The sequence below is a fragment of the Xenopus laevis genome, chromosome 6S, assembly GCF_017654675.1.
Source record: "Xenopus laevis strain J_2021 chromosome 6S, Xenopus_laevis_v10.1, whole genome shotgun sequence".
NCBI classification, from domain to species: domain Eukaryota; kingdom Metazoa; phylum Chordata; class Amphibia; order Anura; family Pipidae; genus Xenopus; species Xenopus laevis.
In genome coordinates this window covers 43,941,185-43,963,442 of record NC_054382.1, presented here as the reverse complement: position 1 = coordinate 43,963,442, position 22,258 = coordinate 43,941,185, and the positions used below count along the sequence as shown (strand labels likewise).

Here is a 22,258-nt window from a genome sequence, read left to right as displayed (position 1 = left end):
TAGATATAGAAAGAATGTGCTTTAAATAGAAGTGTTGTTGGTTACTTTATTGAAAATTACTACAAAAACCCTACTAGTTCTGCCCAATATGTTCCACTTTCTGCTGCCTCCTTTTCCAGGCTGTGCAGGGGAGCCAGTGCCACTCAGCACACTGCATTGTAGGATAGGAACTGAAGCCTGTCTTTGCTTGTGTGACTGCAGGGCTGTTGCTTAATTTATTTCCAGGTAAAATATGTTTTATGTCTACTTCAGGCATGTCCAAAGTCCGGCCCGTGGGCCAATTGTGGCCTGTTTTCAAATGTACATCAGCCATCAGCCTCCATCATGAAATTAATAATAATGTGGCCGCCAGCACAGTGCGTTCAGGAATCGCGTAGCTGTAGCAGTAATATTTGGGCACATTAGTGAAATGATGTGCCTCTTGGTCTATACTGCTGCCTGTGTGCTGAAGGTGTTAGCAATAGACACGTACTGGATTGTAGTGACGTGCCGCTCTCGCATACTACTACCCCAGTCATGTGACTTGTGCTCTGATAAACTTCAGTCACTCTTTACTGCTGTAGTTCAAGTTGGAGTGATATCACCCACCTCCCTTTCGCCCTCAGCAGCCTAACAACAGAACAATGGGAAGGTTACCCGATAGCAGCCCCCTAACACAAGATAACAGCTGCCTAATAGTTCTAGTAAAATCCAGGTCCCACTGTGACACATTCAGTTACATTAAATAGGAGAAACAACAGCCTGCCAGAAAGTAGTTCCATCCTAAAGTGCTGGCTCTAAAAAGTACATGACTAGGAAAAATGACCTGAGATGGCTGCCTACACACCAATATTACAACTAAAAAAAATACACTTATTAGTTCAGGAATTAAAATTTATATTGAGTGAATTATTTGCAGTGTAACCAGTGTAATTTAGAAATAAAAACCATTATAAAAATCATGACAGAATCTTGTGTACATTTGTGCTTACAGTTCTACGATTTTATAATCCACATGAGCACCCTGCAGTCATGCCTATTTATTTAGGTCTGCCATTGGTTAACTAAATACAAGATCAGAATGTCTTTCTGGTAAGATACCTGCAGATGAGAAGATACCTTTGTTTTATAAAATTGCCTAAGAAAATATGTTATGTTCCAAACTAAAAGCACCCTTGCTTGTGACTTTATATCCCCTTCAATACTGTAAACAAAAAGAATGTTTTTTAAATGTATATTTGAGTTTGTAATTTCCTTAACTTCTTTAACTTTTACAAATTATACCGTTGAAGGAATGTTATATAAAGCCATCATATTCAGTACAGTCTGCACAAATGTAATCTGAGTTTGTAGCTCCTGAGAAAACAAATGACCTGCTCTCATAAAGGGGCCATTATAGCAATTACATTTACAAATAGCTTTAAAACCATTAAAAACATGTAGTAAATGTATATGATAAGGTTGTGCTTGAATTACATTTTCTTTCACATTTTTTCAGTTCACTTGGTTTTTAGATTGTTCACCATAAACAAAGACTTTTATGAATTGCTTTCCATCTTTTTTCCCAAAATTTAGAGTTAAAATTAACAGTAACATCAAAAAATGCACTGGTAAAACTGATCTGTTTGCTTCAGAAATACTACTATATACTACTAGCATTTAAATAAGCTGCTGTGTAGGAAATTGAAAAAAGGCTATATGGCACAGGTTAAATATCAGATAACAGATAACACCATTATGTTCTACAGAGCTTATCTGCTATATGCTGTGTAACCTTAGCCTTTCCTCCTTTAATTGGCTGCTCCCATTGCTACACATCAGCTTATTTATATAAACAATAGTAGTGTTTCGAAAACAAACACACCAGTTTTACCAGTGCTGGACAATACTGCATTATATTTTTATTACTTTAAAGGAATTGTTCAGTGTAAAAATAAAAACTGGCTAAATAGATAGGCGGTGCAAAATAAAACATGTTTCTAATATAGTTAGTTAGCCAAAAATGTAATGTATAACGGCTGGAGTGATTTGATGTGTAACATGTCAGTCTGAACACTACTTCCTGCTTTTCAGCTCTCTTGGTTACACTGACTGGTTACCCTGGCTACCAGGCAGTAACCAATCATGGACTTGAGGGGGGGTGCACATGGGTCATTTCTGTTGCTTTTGAATCTGAGCTGAATGCTGAGGATCAATTGCAAACTCACTGAACAGAAATGTACCATGTGGTTCCCCTTCAAGTCGCTGACTAGCTCAGAGTTATAGAGCTGAAAAGCAGGAAGTTGGATTCTGGTTGTTTTATTAGACATCTGTTCACTCCAGCCTTTATATATTACATATTTGGCTAACTAACTATATTAGAAACAGGTTTTATTTTGTACAGCCTATCTATTTACACAGTTTTTATTTTCACACTGAACTGTTCCTTTAAAACACTTAAAATATTTGATGTTACTGTTCCTGTCTATAGTGTCTCAGTAATCCAATTTGGACTGCTATAATTTGCTACATTTAGTTGATACAATTAGTTGATACATTTCTCAGCAGCATCTGTGGAATAGAAGTGCAACTATTGTATCAATTCAACAGGTGCCTTTAATGTAACTCATGATTTGTATGAATTTATGTATCAATTTAGAGCAGTTAAAGTTCCCCTCCTCAGAGCTGCTTTTGAAGGGGAAAAATGAATCTTTACACTTTAATATTAGGAAAATGGTCACAAATAAAAAATAATTGGAAAAAGTCATTATTTCTGGTGAACTGTTGGAAACCAACTGAATTGGAAAAAGTGTTTGAAGGCAAAACCCCCTTTAACTGTGCAAAATAGCTTTTGGGTGAAATTATAATTTTAAATCATTCTAAAATCCAGAAAGAACTTGTGAGGTGTGATCACTTTTCCTATTTATTTTTATTATGTCCACTCCCAACTCTACACTTATTTTCCTATTTAGTTTTCTCGTCTAGTCTGGCAATCAATATGTCCCCAGGTCTCTAATGTTGTGAGGTGGGCTGTAACTGTAGCTAGGCTTGAGAACAAAAATGTTATAATTCTTCACTAGTTTAATAAAAATGTATTGTCTACATCATGCTAAAATATACTTTCCCTTTGTTTATTAACAATGCCAAAAATAATTATTTGAAAACTTTATTTAAGAAATACAAAATAAATAAACGATATCATACTGAAACTATACCACCCCCGTAATAAAATTATACCAGTATTTACTTTCAACTGCTCAAATAGAAAATGTTTCATATTCCAGTGTAACAGTGGAGGTGACTCATTAAGGTAGGTGCTAGCTTGTGCCAGTGCACTTACCCATAGAAACCACTCAGATATTTGCTTTCATTTCGCAACTTATAGCATATTAACCAAAACTCATTGCTGCAATGGACAAAAGAACTTGTGCAATTTAGCATCTTTATTAGTAAATTACCCCAGATGCTTGCTGCACATCAAAATGATAAGCAAGATAAGGAGTTGGAGGGGAAATGTATAGGTGAGTTCCCCACTCATGCATACATAGCTGATGAACATGGTCATGTAATGATTTGACCTTAGTTGTGTGCTTGCTCACTCATGGTACAGCGTGCAAAATCTCTGATAAATGACCCCTTCTAATGTCCGCAGAGGTGAAACTATCAATAAAATGTATAATGCTTCTTTTTGATTTCCAAGTGAATAAAGACCCAATGAACCACTCTCTCCCAGGCGGGAGTCCTCCTCTTGTTTTACTGCATAAAAAATCATTTGTTATCCAGTCCGTTATCAACACGATACCCTTGTGGCATGCACTCGACAGATCAGTAGATGGAGGTGAAGTAAAACAGATTTATCAACCAAACATGTTCCCTAACGCGTTTCGCGTGATCCCACACGATCCCAGGTGTACACCTATGAGTACGTGTGGGATCACACGAGACGTATTAGGGAAAATGTTTGGTTAATAAATCTGTTTACTTCACCACCATCTACTGATCTGTCGAGTGCACGCCACAAGGGTATTGTGCTGGTTGTTAAAGCCTCCCAAAGCTGCGGGTTTGGGGCGTCACATCCGGACCAGAGACCAGGAGCGGTGAGTGACCTATATAATGTGAATGAATATCTGAATATCCTGATTTAAGTGATAGGTTCGGGGCATTTGCACCGGACCCACTCAATGAAAGGGTGAGTGTTACAGGAATTAAGCCTGCAAAACAACTTTACTAATATTAAAGGTAAAGGTTAAAGGATTTGAGCGCTTTTTCAAAGTGTATTTTTTAGTATCCAGCCCGTTATGTCTCTTTCACATGAGGTCAAAGTTCAGTTTCTCTTCATTTCCATTACTGATACACAGCACTTTGCAGTTTTTCAATTGTATCTTTGAGCTGGTCCATAATAGGAATATGACCAGAAAAGTTGTTGGTTTCTGTGTCTTGCAGCATCTTCTGATACTCAAGTGGTAAGTCATTCTGTTTGGCTCCCATGCACAGGACCTGTTATTATAAGCACTTATATTAAATCCATATCTGCATATACAGTAGAAACACATATTGTACCTTCACCAAAACATCCATTCTTGAAAGGAGAACTCCACCCAGAATATATCTGTTTTAAGTCAATAACACTATTTAGAGGATTTGGAAATCTGTGATACCTACGGCCTTCACTTTTACCCAACTTGAACACACCCAATTGCAATGCACAATAATTTGGGTGCCAGTCATTTAACAGTTAGACTTTATTTGCTAGAGCTCACATACTTTTTGCTACAATGGTACAAAACAGTCACTTAAGAAGATTTCATCAACTTGATGTTAGACAGTCATAGTGTTGGCAACAACCCAGAGGTTAGAGGTAAACTAGTTCCCAGCACTAGCAGATGACCACATTGGTAAATGAATCCAGAATTTTCCTAATTGTCATTCCTTTTTTGTACTTTTTTAACACTATCTTCTACTAAGGTCCACTACCACCTCAGGCTCTTTTGTAACCAACCACTCCTTTAAGTGGGGTCCAAGGAATAGAGATGTCGCGAACTGTTCGCCGGCGAACTTGTTCGCGCGAACATCGGGTGTTCGCGCTCGCCGGAAGTTCGCGAACGTCGCGCGACGTTCGCCATTTTGGGTTCGCCATTGTTGGCGCTTTTTTTTGCCCTCTCACCCCAGACCAGCAGGTACATGGCAGCCAATCAGGAAGCTCTCCCCTGGACCACTCCCCTTCCCTATAAAAACCGAAGCCCTGCAGCGTTTTTTCACTCTGCCTGTGTGTGCTGAAGAGATAGTGTAGGGAGAGAGCTGCTGCCTGTTAGTGATTTCAGGGACAGTTGAAAGTTTGCTGGCTAGTAATCGTTTTGATACTGCTCTGTTATTGGAGGGACAGAAGTCTGCAGGGGTTTGAGGGACATTTAAGCTTAGGTAGCTTTGCTGGCTAGTAATCTACCTTCTACTGCAGTGCTCTGTATGTAGCTGCAGTGGGCAGCTGTCCTGCTTCTGATCTCATCTGCTGACTGCTGCAATAGCAATAGTCCTTGTAAGGACTGCTTTTATTTATTTTTTTGTTGTTTTACTACTACTACTACTACTACTACTACTACTACTACTACTATAAGAGCCCAGTGCTATTAGTCTAGCAGTGTTGGGGAGTGGGACTGGTGTGCTAATCTGCTGCTCCTAGTAGTTCAGCAGCACCAACTTTAATTTTTTTTTTTTAATATTCATTCTTTTTTTATTTAACTTTTTTTTATTTTACTATCGCTGTAGTAGTGTATAAGTTGACCTTTTAGGCATTATTTGCCCTGTAGGCATTTTTTGCCCAGTGTGTTATTCAACCAACTGCTATCTAGCTGTGTGCCCGTGTTCACATTCTGTCTAAATATCCATAATATTACCGTCTCCAGAAAAAACACCGGAGTGACTTTTTTCAAGCAGCCATAATAAATTTTACGTAATCCGTATCCATCGCTGTAGTAGTGTATAAGTTGACCTTTTAGGCATTATTTGCCCTGTAGGCATTTTTTGCCCAGTGTGTTATTCAACCAACTGCTATCTAGCTGTGTGCCCGTGTTCACATTCTGTCTAAATATCCATAATATTACCGTCTCCAGAAAAAACACCGGAGTGACTTTTTTCAAGCAGCCATAATAAATTTTACGTAATCCGTATCCATCGCTGTAGTAGTGTATAAGTTGACCTTTTAGGCATTATTTGCCCTGTAGGCATTTTTTGCCCAGTGTGTTATTCAACCAACTGTTATCTAGCTGTGTGACCGTGTTCACATTCTGTCTAAATATCCATAATATTACCGTCTCCAGAAAAAACACCGGAGTGACTTTTTTCAAGCAGCCATAATAAATTTTACGTAATCCGTATCCATCGCTGTAGTAGTGTATAAGTTGACCTTTTAGGCATTATTTGCCCTGTAGGCATTTTTTGCCCAGTGTGTTATTCAACCAACTGTTATCTAGCTGTGTGACCGTGTTCACATTCTGTCTAAATATCCATAATATTACCGTCTCCAGAAAAAACACCGGAGTGACTTTTTTTCAAGCAGCATTCTTATATTTTACGTAATCCGTATCCACCGCTGTGTATACGTTGACCTTGTAGGCATTATTTGCCCTGTAGGCATTTTTTGCCCAGTGTGTTATTCAACCAACTGCTATCTAGCTGTGTGCCCGTGTTCACATTCTGTCTAAATATCCATAATATTACCGTCTCCAGAAAAAACACCGGAGTGACTTTTTTTCAAGCAGCATTCTTATATTTTACGTAATCCGTATCCACCGCTGTGTATACGTTGACCTTGTAGGCATTATTTGCCCTGTAGGCATTTTTTGCCCAGTGTGTTATTCAACCAACTGCTATCTAGCTGTGTGCCCGTGTTCACATTCTGTCTAAATATCCATAATATTACCGTCTCCAGAAAAAACACCGGAGTGACTTTTTTTCAAGCAGCATTCTTATATTTTACGTAATCCGTATCCACCGCTGTGTATACGTTGACCTTGTAGGCATTATTTGCCCTGTAGGCATTTTTTGCCCAGTGTGTTATTCAACCAACTGCTATCTAGCTGTGTGCCCGTGTTCACATTCTGTCTAAATATCCATAATATTACCGTCTCCAGAAAAAACACCGGAGTGACTTTTTTTCAAGCAGCATTCTTATATTTTACGTAATCCGTATCCACCGCTGTGTATACGTTGACCTTGTAGGCATTATTTGCCCTGTAGGCATTTTTTGCCCAGTGTGTTATTCAACCAACTGCTATCTAGCTGTGTGCCCGTGTTCACATTCTGTCTAAATATCCATAATATTACCGTCTCCAGAAAAAACACCGGAGTGACTTTTTTTCAAGCAGCATTCTTATATTTTACGTAATCCGTATCCACCGCTGTGTATACGTTGACCTTGTAGGCATTATTTGCCCTGTAGGCATTTTTTGCCCAGTGTGTTATTCAACCAACTGCTATCTAGCTGTGTGCCCGTGTTCACATTCTGTCTAAATATCCATAATATTACCGTCTCCAGAAAAAACACCGGAGTGACTTTTTTTCAAGCAGCATTCTTATATTTTACGTAATCCGTATCCACCGCTGTGTATACGTTGACCTTTTAGGCATTATTTGCCCTGTAGGCATTTTTTGCCCAGTGTGTTATTCAACCAACTGCTATCTAGCTGTGTGCCCGTGTTCACATTCTGTCTAAATATCCATAATATTACCGTCTCCAGAAAAAACACCGGAGTGACTTTTTTTCAAGCAGCATTCTTATATTTTACGTAATCCGTATCCACCGCTGTGTATACGTTGACCTTGTAGGCATTATTTGCCCTGTAGGCATTTTTTGCCCAGTGTGTTATTCAACCAACTGCTATCTAGCTGTGTGCCCGTGTTCACATTCTGTCTAAATATCCATAATATTACCGTCTCCAGAAAAAACACCGGAGTGACTTTTTTTCAAGCAGCATTCTTATATTTTACGTAATCCGTATCCACCGCTGTGTATACGTTGACCTTGTAGGCATTATTTGCCCTGTAGGCATTTTTTGCCCAGTGTGTTATTCAACCAACTGCTATCTAGCTGTGTGCCCGTGTTCACATTCTGTCTAAATATCCATAATATTACCGTCTCCAGAAAAAACACCGGAGTGACTTTTTTTCAAGCAGCATTCTTATATTTTACGTAATCCGTATCCACCGCTGTGTATACGTTGACCTTTTAGGCATTATTTGCCCTGTAGGCATTTTTTGCCCAGTGTGTTATTCAACCAACTGCTATCTAGCTGTGTGACCGTGTTCACATTCTGTCTAAATATCCATAATATTACCGTCTCCAGAAAAAACACCGGAGTGACTTTTTTTCAAGCAGCATTCTTATATTTTACGTAATCCGTATCCACCGCTGTGTATACGTTGACCTTTTAGGCATTATTTGCCCTGTAGGCATTTTTTGCCCAGTGTGTTATTCAACCAACTGCTATCTAGCTGTGTGACCGTGTTCACATTCTGTCTAAATATCCATAATATTACCGTCTCCAGAAAAAACACCGGAGTGACTTTTTTTCAAGCAGCATTCTTATATTTTACGTAATCCGTATCCACCGCTGTGTATACGTTGACCTTTTAGGCATTATTTGCCCTGTAGGCATTTTTTGCCCAGTGTGTTATTCAACCAACTGCTATCTAGCTGTGTGCCCGTGTTCACATTCTGTCTAAATATCCATAATATTACCGTCTCCAGAAAAAACACCGGAGTGACTTTTTTTCAAGCAGCATTCTTATATTTTACGTAATCCGTATCCACCGCTGTGTATACGTTGACCTTTTAGGCATTATTTGCCCTGTAGGCATTTTTTGCCCAGTGTGTTATTCAACCAACTGCTATCTAGCTGTGTGCCCGTGTTCACATTCTGTCTAAATATCCATAATATTACCGTCTCCAGAAAAAACACCGGAGTGACTTTTTTTCAAGCAGCATTCTTATATTTTACGTAATCCGTATCCACCGCTGTGTATACGTTGACCTTGTAGGCATTATTTGCACAGTGTTTTCTTCAAACCGCCATCTAGCTGTGTGAGCTTGTTCACATTTTGTCTAAATATTGATAATATTATCGTCTCTAGAAAAACCACTTGAGTTACTTTTTTTCAAGCAGCATTCATATATTTTACGTAATCCGTATCCACCGCTGTGTATACGTTGACCTTGTAGGCATTATTTGCACACTGTTTTCTTCAAACTGCCATCTAGCTGTGTGTATTATCGTTTCCAGAAAAACCAACTGAGTTTTTGTTGTTGTTGTTTTTTTAAAAATAATGCCAGGCAAAGGCAGGCCGCCACGCAGAGGCCGTGCTAGGGGCCGTGCTGCTATGCAATCCTGTGGCCCTAGCAAATTGCCCAGTTTTAAAAAGCCAATGACCCTGAACTCCCAAAATGCTGAAGAGGTAGTTGACTGGCTTACACAGCACACCCCATCCTCTACCGTTTCTAACTTTACCACAACATCCTCCTCATCCTCCACTGCTATGGCCACCCCACGTAACACTTCCTCCACCACCGGTGCCCCTTCTTCACTGGGGTCAGAGGAGTTATTTTCCCATGAGTTTCTTGAACTGAGTAATGCGCAACCATTATTGCCAGAAGAAGATGAAGGAGATGAGGACCTTACACCAGATTTAATTCTGGCAGAGAACACGATAGAGATGGACATAATGAGTGATGAGGAGGAGGTCCCCGCTGCTGCTTCCTTCTGTGATGTGTCAGAAGAAATTGATGCATCTGAGGAGAATGATGATGAGGAGATTGATGTTTTGTGGGTGCCTAGTAGAAGAGAGCAAGAGGAGGGTAGTTCAGATGGAGAGACGGAGAGTCAGAGAGGCAGTAGGAGAATAAGACCTAGAAGAAGCAGGGAGGACAGCCCGCAGGGATCAGTAGGGCAACAACATGTATCGGCACCTGTGTTCAGCCGGCCAACGCACCCGCCATTGCCGCCAATACCGCCAACTCCGCCAACTTCTACTGTTACCGCCAGATCGCACACTTCCAAAAAGTCAGCAGTGTGGGATTTTTTTAATGTGTGTGCCTCTGACAAAAGCATTGTAATTTGCAATGAGTGCAGTCAGAAACTGAGCCTTGGTAAGCCCAACAGCCACATAGGTACAACTTCTATGCGAAGGCACATGAGCGGCAAGCACAAAGCACTTTGGGAGCAACACCTCAAAGGCAACAGGCAAACTAAAAGCCACACTCCTTCTGGTCCAGCATCTTACTGCTCTACCTCTGCTCTCCTTGACCCGTCTGAACCACCCTCCACTCCGCCTTCCACCTTGACCACCTGTTCCCATTCCCAGTCATCTGCCACCAGCCAAGTTTCTGTGAAGGCCATGTTTGAGCGTAAGAAGCCAATGTCTGACTGTCACCCCCTTGCGCGGCGTCTGACAGCTGGCTTGTCTGCACTCTTAGCCCGCCAGCTTTTACCATACCAGCTGGTGGACTCTGAGGCCTTCCGCAAATTTGTAGCAATTGGGACACCGCAGTGGAAGGTACCCAGCCGCAATTTTTTTTCTAAAAAGGGAATACCACACCTGTACCAACATGTGCAGAGCCAAGTTACCGCATCTCTGTCACTTAGTGTTGGGCCAAAGGTCCATATGACTACTGACGCATGGTCCTCCAAGCATGGTCAGGGCAGGTATGTCACCTACACTGCCCACTGGGTGAACTTGGTAATGGCTGGGAAGCAGGGAATGGGTAGCTCAACAACAACAGTGGAGTTGGTGTCACCGCCACGGATTGCACGCGGTTCTGCCACCACCTCTACTCCTCCATCGCTCTCTACCTCGTCTTCTTCTTCTTCTTCTTACTCTGCTGCTGGGTCCTCCTTCTCCTCCTCCACACCTGTGCACCCCCAGCTCCCCCTAGGCTATTCGACGTGCCAGGTACGCCGTTGTCACGCTGTCTTGGGGATGACGTGCCTGGAAAGCAAAAACCATACCGGATCTGTACTCCTGTCATCTCTGCAGTCACAGGCCGATCGGTGGCTGACCCCACACCAACTGCAGATCGGAAAAGTGGTGTGTGACAATGGAAGCAATCTGTTGGCAGCGTTGAGACTAGGCAATTTAACACATGTGCCCTGCATGGCACATGTGTTAAATTTAATAGTCCAACGTTTTGTCTCCAAGTACCCAGGATTCCAGGACGTTCTCACCCAGTCCAGAAAGGTGTCGGCCCATTTCAGGCGTTCCTACACAGCCATGGCACGCCTTGCTGACATTCAGCAGCGCTACAACATGCCAGTCAGGCGTTTGATTTCTGACAGCCAGACTCGCTGGAATTCAACGCTCCTTATGTTGGAACGTCTGCTGCAACAACAAAGGGCCGTCAACGAGTACCTTTTTGAACTGGGTGGTAGGACTGGATCTGCACAGCTGGGGATTTTTTTCCCCCGTTACTGGGTGCTTATGCGCGATGCCTGCAGGCTCATGCGACCTTTTGAAGAGGTGACAAATATGGTCAGTCGCACCGAAGGCACCATCAGCGACCTAATACCCTTCGCTTTATTCCTGGAGCGTGCCGTGCGACGAGTGACAGATGAGGCTGTAGACCAGCGTGACGAGGAGCTGGAAGCGCACGATTTCTGGTCGGAATCACCAGAACGAACCCAGGCACCTGCTGCAACGCAGGGAGAGGTGCCAGAAGTGGAGTCAGAGGAGGAAGGTGGCTTTGTGGAGGAGGAGGAGGAGGACCAACAGGAGCAGGCTTCCCAGGGGGCTAGTGGTGACCTTTTGGGGACCCCTGGTCTTGTACGTGGCTGGGGGGAGGAGACCGTGGATGATGCAGTCCTTGATAATGAGGAAGCGGAGATGGATAGCTCTGCATCCAACCTTGTGAGAATGGGGTCTTTCATGCTGTCATGCCTGTTGAAGGACCCCCGTATCAAGAGGCTTAAGGAGAAGGACCTGTACTGGGTCGCAACGCTACTAGACCCTCGGTACAAGCATAAAGTGTCAGAAATGTTACCAACATACCACAAGTCCGAAAAGATGCGGCATTTACAAACCAGCCTGCAAAACATGTTGTACAATGCTTTTAAGGGTGATGTCACTTCAGGAACTCATCAACATTCCAGGGGCAGAGGTGCCAGTAATCCTGCCACGAGCACACCTGCAAGGACAAAGCCCTTTGGCCAGTCTGTAACGTCAGACATGCAAATGTTTTTCTGTCCAAGGCAGCGCCACAACCCTTCTGGATCCACCCTCAAAGAACGCCTCGACCGGCAGGTAGCGGACTACCTGGCATTAACTGCAGATATCGACACTCTGAGGAGCGATGAACCCCTGGACTACTGGGTGCGCAGGCTTGATCTGTGGCCAGAGCTGTCACAATTTGCCATGAACCTCTTGTCTTGCCCAGCCTCAAGTGTGCTCTCAGAAAGGACCTTCAGTGCAGCAGGAGGGATTGTAACTGAGAAGAGAACTCGCCTAGGTCACAAAAGTGTCGATTACCTGACCTTTATTAAAATGAATGAGGGGTGGATCTCGGAGGGTTACTGCACGCCGGAAGACTTGTTCTGACTTCTATGCAGCTGTCCTTCTCTTCAAGCCTCATGACTCCACACACAGCTGTCCTTTAGCGTCCTCCTCCCTCCGCCACCGTTACAAACTAGGGTGCAAACCCTACTGGTTTAATTTTTTCTGGCCTCTGTGCTTCAGTGGCTGCAACCAAAAAAACTGGGCAAACAATGTCTACAAGGTCAACGTATGGCGAAAAATGACTATTTTCAGCATTTATATGGCATATTTTTTCTGGCAACTGTGCTTCAGTGGCTGCGTCCAAAAAAATGCATATTTTCTGCATTTATATGGCATAATTTTTCTGGCCTCTGTGCTTCAGTGGCTGCAACCAAAAAAATGCATATTTTCTGCATTTATATGGCATAATTTTTCTGGCCTCTGTGCTTCAGTGGCTGCAACCAAAAAAATTTATATTTTCTGCATTTATATGGCATAATTTTTCTGTCAACTGTGCTTCAGTGGCTGCGACCAAAAAAATGCATATTTTCTGCATTTATATGACATAATTTTTCTGTCAACTGTGCTTCAGTGGCTGCAACCAAAAAAATTTATATTTTCTGCATTTATATGGCATATTTTTTCTGGCAACTGTGCTTCAGTGGCTGCAACCAAAAAAATTTATATTTTCTGCATTTATATGGCATAATTTTTCTGTCAACTGTGCTTCAGTGGCTGCGACCAAAAAAATGCATATTTTCTGCATTTATATGACATAATTTTTCTGGCCTCTGTGCTTCAGTGGCTGCAACCAAAAAAATTTATATTTTCTGCATTTATATGGCATAATTTTTCTGTCAACTGTGCTTCAGTGGCTGCGACCAAAAAAATGCATATTTTCTGCATTTATATGGCATATTTTTTATGGCCTCTGTGCTTCAGTGTCTGCGACAAAAAAAATGTATATTGTTAGCATTTATATGGCATATTTTTCCTGGCCTCTGTGCTGCAGTGGCTGCGACAAAAAAAAAATAATATTGTTTGCATTTATATGGCATATTTTTTCTGGCCTCTGTGCTGCAGTGGCTGCGACAAAAAAAAATTAATATTGTTTGCATTTATATGGCATATTTTTTCTGGCCTCTGTGCTGCAGTGGCTGCCACAAAAAAAAATTAATATTTTCAGCATTTATATGGCATATTGTTTCTGGACTTCTGGTTCAGTGGCTGCGACAAAAAAAACATAATTTTTCAGGAAAGTACACATGCCTAATTTTTCAGGGTTCTGCAACAGTGGCAAAATCGCATCTTTTATGGTCACCGCAGGTGATCAATAAAGTAGACCAAAACTGGGCCCACACTGCAGAATCTGTGTTTTTTGGTTCACTTCACTGTACATTGAATTACCTCTGCCTGACCGTGCACGTGCGCACAAGCACGGTGACTGCTAAACACACCACTACAGAAATATTGCCACCAACAGGACGAACATCCTGGAGGTGACAAGCAACTAGTAATTAAAAACTATTATTTGCTCACTTGACGGTATCATTCATTAAAGCTCTTTGCGTCTTTTTGCGTTGCAGTAAGCACCGCGTTTCGTCTTTGCGTGTGAACAGGCTGTAACTTTTACACGACTTGATTGGCATGTAGACGCCGGACGTTTTAAAGCATTTTATTACACAGGTTTAGAAATGTAGTGTGATTTCTGCCCTTTACAGCACAAAACGCAGCGCTGTGTCAACAATGGATTTTTTAGAAACATTTTTGCCCATGATCCCCCTCTGGCATGCCACTGTCCAGGTCGTTGCACCCTTTAAACAACTTTAAAATCATTTTTCTGGCCAGAAATGTCTTTTCTAGATGTTAAAGTTCGCCTTCCCATTGAAGTCTATGGGGTTCGCGAACCGTTCGCGAACCGCTCGCATTTTTGCGCAAGTTCGCGAATATGTTCGCGAACTTTTTTTCCGACGTTCGCTACATCCCTACCAAGGAAAGTGAGCACATGATTTATGTTTTTTTGAAGCTATAGAACTACCAGGAAAATACCTTGACCTAGAATGGGGAACCATACCCCTTCCCTGCTGTGGAACAGGCCAGCTCTTAGCTGTCTTAAAGGAGAAGGAAAGGTTACAACTAACTAAGCTTTATCAGAAAGGTCTATATGAATACATTAGTAAACCCTAATGCTGCTCAAAGTCCTCTGTCAAAAGAAACACCACATTTCTTTCCTCCAATTGGTACACATTGGCTTTTGTATCAGACTTCCTGTTTTCCACTTAAACCTCCAGGGCTTGGGCTTGAGCATGCTCAATTTGCTCCTCTCCCCCTCCCTCCTCCCCTCCCTGCTGTAATGTGAGCTCAGAGCTATGAGAAAGCTGGGAGAGACTCAGGCAGGAAGTGATGTCACGGCAAGCTAATATTGCAGCTGCTATCCTAAACAAACAGAGAGAGTTTATAGAGCTGTTTACTCAGATATGGAAATGCATTCTTAAAAATAAACATGTTGTTCCAACTTGCACTGTTGTGGCTAATCTATTGGCAATAAACTGACTTGGTAGCTTTCCTTCTCCTTTAACCTATATGGGACTGCCTGAAACAAAACATCTATCCTCCTACATAATTTTTATTTATTTAATAATGGATAATAATCCATGAGAACATAACCTAAAGGCAATGTTATAATTCTGGCTCTTTAGCTCATGAATGTGGTAGTCAAAATGACTTATTTATCCTTGCTTCCCATAAAAATGAATAGGAAACAGCGTAGTCAAAAAGCCTTGTCGTTTATAGAATTTACAGTTGAAAAATTTTGTAAAAAGTGGAGTAAAACATTAATGGTGATGTTGTCCACAGCAGCCAACCAGCAATTACATTTCAACTGTTAGAAAGCAAAGATCTGATTGGTTGCTATGAACAACATCACTGGTAATGTTACGCTCCATGTTTTACACAGCAAGATAAACAGACCCCTAAATGTTCAATCTTTAACACTTCTTCCCCAGTTCTGAAATGCTGTCTGATGAACTTGCAGCAGAGCATTCAGCACACAACAAGAATAAAAGCAAGATACAGAGCAGGCAGAAAACAATTTTAGCATTTTTTTGTCAGATATTATTTGGAGTTTCCCATTTCACAACTTTCTAACTGGTGCAATTTTCAGTGAAAAGTATCACTGTCTAGGCAGGGTATCAGGTAAATATATATGGCTTTCAATATATATGCCTACCATTTGGCACGCCAATGATTATAATTCTAATTCTCCTTTAACGTGGCAAATGATTGTGTAAAATTGGCAAGGGGGAATTTTCTTGTCTTGTAATTTGGTAAAAAGTATTCTATTGCAGTAGACAAAAAAGTGTTTTCTAATTTGTGGGAAAATTGTGACAGTAGTAAATAGTAAAAGAACACTGTAAATGGTGAAGTCCGACTACTTACCTGCTTGTATTGTGGAGAAGTAAGGCCAAAGACGCACTTTTTCATTTGGTAACATCGACAGGTGATATTTCCTTCAGCTGTTTGAACATTTATCTCTACAGGTTCATAAATGCCCACATGAACACCTTCCTGCCTAAAGCATATCAGTCACACAATTAGACTTGACTCAAGTGATGAATACAAATTGTACAGCTGATATTTAACACTGAATAATGCACAGTTGTCATCCAATGCAATATGCTATATAAGTTATAAAAAATGTGGATCTTCTACATGCGTAGCTACTGGTACCTTTGTACTGAATTTGAGGCAAACAGAAGTTGGTAGCTATCTGTAAAACCCTGTTTCATGTAAATAAACCATTTTCATAATAATATAATTTTTTAGTAGTATGTGCCATTGGGTAATCCTAAATAGAAAACTGCCATTTTAAAAGATAAGGGCAGCCCCCTGGGATCGTATGATTCACATTGAACACAAACATACTAAACAAACTATACATGTTAGGTCACATGAGCCAATTAACAGACATAGTTGTAGTATTTCTGGTCAGCTGATCTCTGAGGCCATCACGAAATGCTGGTTCAAGGCAAGTTTAATAAGATTCTTTAATATGCCTCTTATTTTGATATAAACTATCTGTTGCTCAAGTATTCATTTTGGGGGTATAGTTTTCCTTTAAGTAAATGATGGGAGGTCCAGGTATTGGAAAACTGATAATAACGATCACAAAGGCTACACTGACACTTTCTGGCTAGAAATTGTATTAACCTTACTAGGGTACACTCAATGACCTCTATACAGTAAACAGTTAACTGGTCAATAAGGTTTTACATTTTAGTCAATAATTATTTATGTGAACATACTAGGATCTGAATGTCCAAAGTGATTAAGACATGAAAATTAATAAAAGTATTTAGGTGTTCATTTTAGCCAAGGCTTTTATAGATACTTACATATCCAAAGAATGTAGGTTGGTAATGTCCATCTTCCATAGAACTCCCCAGACTTCATTTCTCTGGCTCTCAACCACTGTAGCCACACCACCTCCCCAAGATGAAGTCTTTCTGTATTCATGATTGCCAAATGCAAGCCTGAAATTCTATAAAATGAAAACATACTATCTACTAACAGCAAATAATCTCTTAATCAGTGAATGGATTATATCACAGAGAGGGACTGGCCAACTAGTAGCTAGCTAGTAATAGATGTAATATTTTCCTATAGTAGGGGGTCACTGACCCTGGCAGCCAAATGTCAGGCGATCCTATACCTTTATAAAAGCATTCATCCTGCAGCCTTGTAGAGTTCCCTTATGTTTTTATATCCTCATAGAACTCCTTAGTGACTTCTAATATCCTTATATTTTAAAATAGGAGGTACTGTACATCCACTATTCAAAAAAACCCCGCACCTACACCTAGCGACAACCCACCTATCCGGTTCATTACACAATTCACCAAGGAACATCAGAACATTAGGACTATTTTGAACAATCGCTGGGAGATCCTACTTCAGGACCCCTTCCTTAAACCCTTGTTACCTACAAAACCTCTAATTACATACAGACGAGCACCCAGTTTGCGCAACATCTTAGCCCCTAGCAAATTACGTGAAAGGAATTATAACAATCCAGTAGGACCTATTCCCCTTATACCTGGATCATATTCCTGTAACCATTCCCGTTGTTTAGCTTGCCCTTTTGTTACCAATACATCCACTTTCTCATCCTTCACTACCAAGATTCAATATACCATCAATAGTCACATCTCCTGCCAATCCAAATATATCATTTATCTCATAACATGTCCATGCCGTCTCCAATATGTTGGCAGGACAACACAAGTTGCCCGGAGCCGTATAGGCCAACATAAAAGGAACATTATTAATAAATTTCCTATGCACAGCGTGTCACGTCATTATCACAGAGCACATAACAGCAGCCCCGACACCTTTTCTATCACACTTATCGACTCCATCAGTTCTGCAGATTCTGCAGCCTTTGATTTTTTAAAAAAACGAGAAATGTACTGGATCCAGACCCTCAGGACCCTGGTACCTGAGGGTCTCAATGAAGTTTTAGAAAAAGTCTATTAATTCGTCTTATAATATTCCATATGCCATATTGTTCCGTTTTATTAGTCCTCTCTTTTAGTAGCCTATTTATCTAGTTTTATTGCATTTATTTGATGCTTTTATGACCGATTATAGCCTGCATAGTTTTGCATAATTTTTTTATGCATTATTTTTATAATCGGTCTAGGTATTTATATTTTAACATTATTTTTATTCAACGCTGTTTAGAGTTTTTACATCAGGTTTTTTCATTCAATGCTGTTTAGAATTCATATATCAGGTTCTTTTTATGTGTGTATTTTTCATGTGTGTATGTATATATTCATATATTTATATGCATTCCTTTGCATTTTCATTGGTTATGACACTTTATTAGCCCCAACCAAAATGGTCGTTTATACCACGATCTATTTTCCACTACCAATATGGCTACACCATCTCCTGTTTGTCTTTCCTCCAATTAGTCACACTATATAACACGCCCAGGCATCCTCAAGCAGCACAGAGGCGCCTGGTGTGTTTATACAAAGACACTGGTAAGATTATAGCTATTCCTTCTTAAAAGTTATTGATTCCCCCTTGTTTTAGTCATTTGTGCTGCATCCCCTTGTTTTAAATATACCTTAGTTCACTAATTTATGTCTCCCACATAGTTTAATTTTATGTTTCCTACCCAGATACTTTGTTTCTCATTTAGACTAATATATACCAGCAGCCTATTCCCCATATCCATCAGCATTTGCTTCCCCATGCTGTGAATTTTTCCTCTTTCCCTTGTTTTCCCTTCCCCCACATACTTCCCATTAATTAGTCACACTATATAACACGCTCAGGCGTCCTCAAGCAGCACAGAGGCGCCTGGCGTGTTTATATAAAGACACTGGTAAGTTTTTTTCACTTTATCTTAATTTCATTGATTTCTTTTGTTGGTTTAGTCATCTGTGCTACATCCCCTGGTTTTAAATATACCTTAGGTTACATTCTTTATTATGTTACTATTGTATGTCCCCTATTATGTCTCCCACCAAGATACTTGGTTCCCAATTTAGATAATATATACTAGTAGCCTATCCCCCATGTCCATCAGCACTTGTTTTCCCATGCTGTGAACTATTTCTCCTCCCCTTGTTTCCCCTCCCTCCCATATCCTTGGCCCAAGGGCATCACTTAGTATGCACACTTACCCATAATCTGAACAGCTGTATATAATAATATTTTATAAATTTGCCTGTTTCTGTATTTTTTTAGTTGGTTTTTGCTCCCGCTCCATATTGCCTGATGAAGCAGGAAATGCCTGCGAAACGCGTTGCAATACAGTTTTGTGAATAAACTACTATTGAAAATTACCACTTTTGTTGGTGTCTGCTTGGAGGAGGTAAGTTTATTACTACCTCCTCTGAATTACCCATTGGGTTTTTAAGTGCTTTTAGCTATTTTTATCCTTTTGGCGCCTCTGTTTTGTTTTACTACCATATCGAGTCCACCCCGAGTGGAGGGGTATCATCCCCACTTTCTTCTTTTACAGAGAGCAACTTCTTATTCCTGAGTGGGGTCAGGATAATTTCCCCACCTGCCTATACAGTGGTTGCCTAGCGGTAACCCTGGTTTGTGAGTATTAACTTGTTTACTCTACCATTACTCCTTGTTAAAACATATTACACTATTGGGGCTCTTGGTGTTCCTTTTTGTCTCTTATATCCTCATAGAACTCCTTAGTGACTTCTAATATCCTTATATTTTAAAATAGGAGGTACTGTACATACAAATGAAACATTTGGGGCCCTTGAACATATATTGAACAGAATGAAATAATTTTTTTCAGGGTTGTGGAAATGCCGGGGCCTCTATTAGTTTTACCATCTTTAACCCCCCTGATGACTGTATGGGGCCTGAGATGTCATTGGTCACAGCCCCTTTCTTCAAATACTACTACTGGCACTAACATGGGCAGATAGTCAGGGCAGTAACTATGGAAAACCTTGATTGGCAGCAATATGGAGCTGCTACCATAGCAATGGCCAGAGAGTGAGATCAAGGTAGAAATATACTCCTTTTATATATATATATACAGTTCCAAACACTTGCACTCGAAACCATAAAGTTGTGGTTAGCTTTATAATGATTTGCCTTTTTCTTTTGATTCTTTAACCTTTATATGCGGGTCACTGACTCCATCTAAGAAACAAATGCTCTGTAAAGCTACAAATGTATTGTTATTGCTACGTTTCATTACTCATCTTTCTATTCAGGTCTTCCTCTTCATATTCCAGTCTCTTATTTAAATCAATGCATGGTTGCTAGGGTAATTTGGATCCTAGCAACTGGATTGCTGAAATGGAAAACTAAAGGTTCCTACACTTTTTCTGCATTTATTTAAAAGCATTATGAACACGAATAAATACATATATTGCATTTAAATGCTTTTTTACGCAACTAAGTGCATTTTTTCCATTCCAAACACAACCCTGTTCCATAGCTAAACACGCGTCAAGGGCAAGAGAATGCAACATGCTGCGGTTAAACAAACGTGCTGAAACGCAAATGAAGTAAAACAACTCAGAACACAGTACAACCAGGCAGAATATAATGGAATCAATTATTGCACTCAAAGCTGCGTTTAAACACACGGTAAACTCAGGAAAAGAGCCTGTGTGTTAGAGCCCTAAGAGATGTCGAATAAAAAGCGAAATAACTCAAAAAAACACAAATAATAAAAAAAAGAAAACCAATTGCAAATTGTCTCAAAATTTCAATCCCTGCATCATAAAAGGTAACTCAAATGTGAATATCCCCTTTAATTGGATGCTAAAATCAGCCCTGCCATAGGAGAGTATGACTAAATAAAACCTCTGTGCTGAGTCATCTGATGGTCAGCATTTTCCTATGTATTTATGAGGCACTACATAGTGACTCATCATAAATACCTACCCTATGCCAAAATAATAGTATAAATCCTATACACTTAATCCCAGAGGTGAGAGGTACAGATATTACACATAATGTACCATGTTCCTGTAAGTAAATGCACACAGATGCTGTGAGTGCATCAGACAGTACCTTGAGTGAGGCAATGCAGTGGAAGGAAGCGGATGGGTTGGAAAGAAGAAGCCGCTCTTTCAGCAAATTGCTGCCATAGGCAAAATAGTAGAAGGATTGTCCCCCTGGCAGAAGACCAGGGACTCTTGTAGCTTCCATTTAGCCTGACAGCTCCCGGAGGCAGCACAAATTCAGAATACAGGGGCTGGTGACGTGACTAGCAGCCAGTGTGGGAGGAGCACATTGAAAGGAAAGTGGTGACAAGGCAACTGCCACAAAGGCCGTTCTAGAGCACAGTGTTGTTCTACTGACAGTGACAAAAGCACCAGACTGCCTGGGGGAGGGGCAGGCGTCCTTACTGTTTTGTTTAAAGGAAAAGTAATACCAAAAAATGAAAGTGTATTAAAGTAATAAAAATATCATGTACTGTTTCCCTGCGCTGGAATCACTGACCTGTTTGCTTCAAAAACACTACTATACTTCAAATAAACAAGCTGCTATGTAGCAATGGCTAAAATTGAATAAAGGCTGTATGACACAGGTTAAATAGTGGATAACAGATAACACCATGATGTTCTACAGAGCTTATCTGCTATCTGTCGTGTAACCTGAGTCTTTTCTCCTTTGAATGGCTGCCCCCATTGCTACACAGCAGCTTGTTTATATAAACAATAGTAGTGTTTCTGAAGCAAACACAGCAGTTTTACCAGTGCAACACTGCATTATATTTTTATTACTTTAAAACAACTTAATTGTTTGATGTTACTGTTCCTTTAAGGAACAGCAAAACTAAATTTAAAAAATAAAAATCCATTCAATCCTCTTCCAATAATACCACCAACTTAAATGAATTCAGTGGTGTATACATAAATACTGTAATAAAATCCCTCTTGTGGCTGTGTACTGCCTTTTCGTATCGGGCAATGTGCATTGTACAAGAATATATATATACTAAAGAATTTTCTCCTCCTCAAACAGCAGCAAAATTCACCTGCCTCCAGCGTATTTTCACAACACGTCTCATATTTACTAAGGATTATAAGTGCACTGTAGTGAGAGAAAACTGGGCAATTCTCTTTTGTTGTAAATTGTCTGTGAAGATTGGAGATGATTCCCTGCTCATGCTTGTGCCCTCGCTTTATCCTTCTTGCAGTATATCAGAAGGGATCTGATATAAAAAGAACCAAAGAGCTGTACAGTAAAGCTGGCACAGACACAAAGATATAGTTTTACG

General features: G+C 40.5%; 1 protein-coding gene across 1 annotated transcript; it reads right to left on the bottom strand.

Moving 5' to 3' along the window:
• Positions 1-3,108: 3,108 nt before the first annotated feature.
• On the bottom strand, positions 3,109-21,316 carry LOC108719977 (gamma-glutamylcyclotransferase). The gene is made up of 4 exons (XM_018269318.2): positions 21,046-21,316; positions 16,869-17,014; positions 15,913-16,045; positions 3,109-4,455 (listed from the first exon to the last, which is right to left on the bottom strand). The coding sequence occupies exons 1-4, from the start codon at positions 21,181-21,183 to the stop codon at positions 4,303-4,305; spliced, it is 570 nt and encodes a 189-aa protein (XP_018124807.1). The 5' UTR covers positions 21,184-21,316; the 3' UTR covers positions 3,109-4,302.
• Between the last annotated feature and the right edge of the window lie 942 nt (positions 21,317-22,258).

Bases quoted from the DNA above. Each gene is read 5' to 3' on its own strand.
- LOC108719977 (XM_018269318.2), bottom strand. From the start codon at position 21,183: ATGGAAGCTACAAGAGTCCCTGGTCTTCTGCCAGGGGGACAATCCTTC. The intron at 16,046-16,868 runs GTAAGTATCTAT...GATATGCTTTAG, and splicing joins AACCTACATTCTTTGGATAT to GCAGGAAGGTGTTCATGTGG. The intron at 4,456-15,912 runs GTAAGTAGTCGG...TTATAATAACAG, and splicing joins CTTCTCCACAATACAAGCAG to GTCCTGTGCATGGGAGCCAA.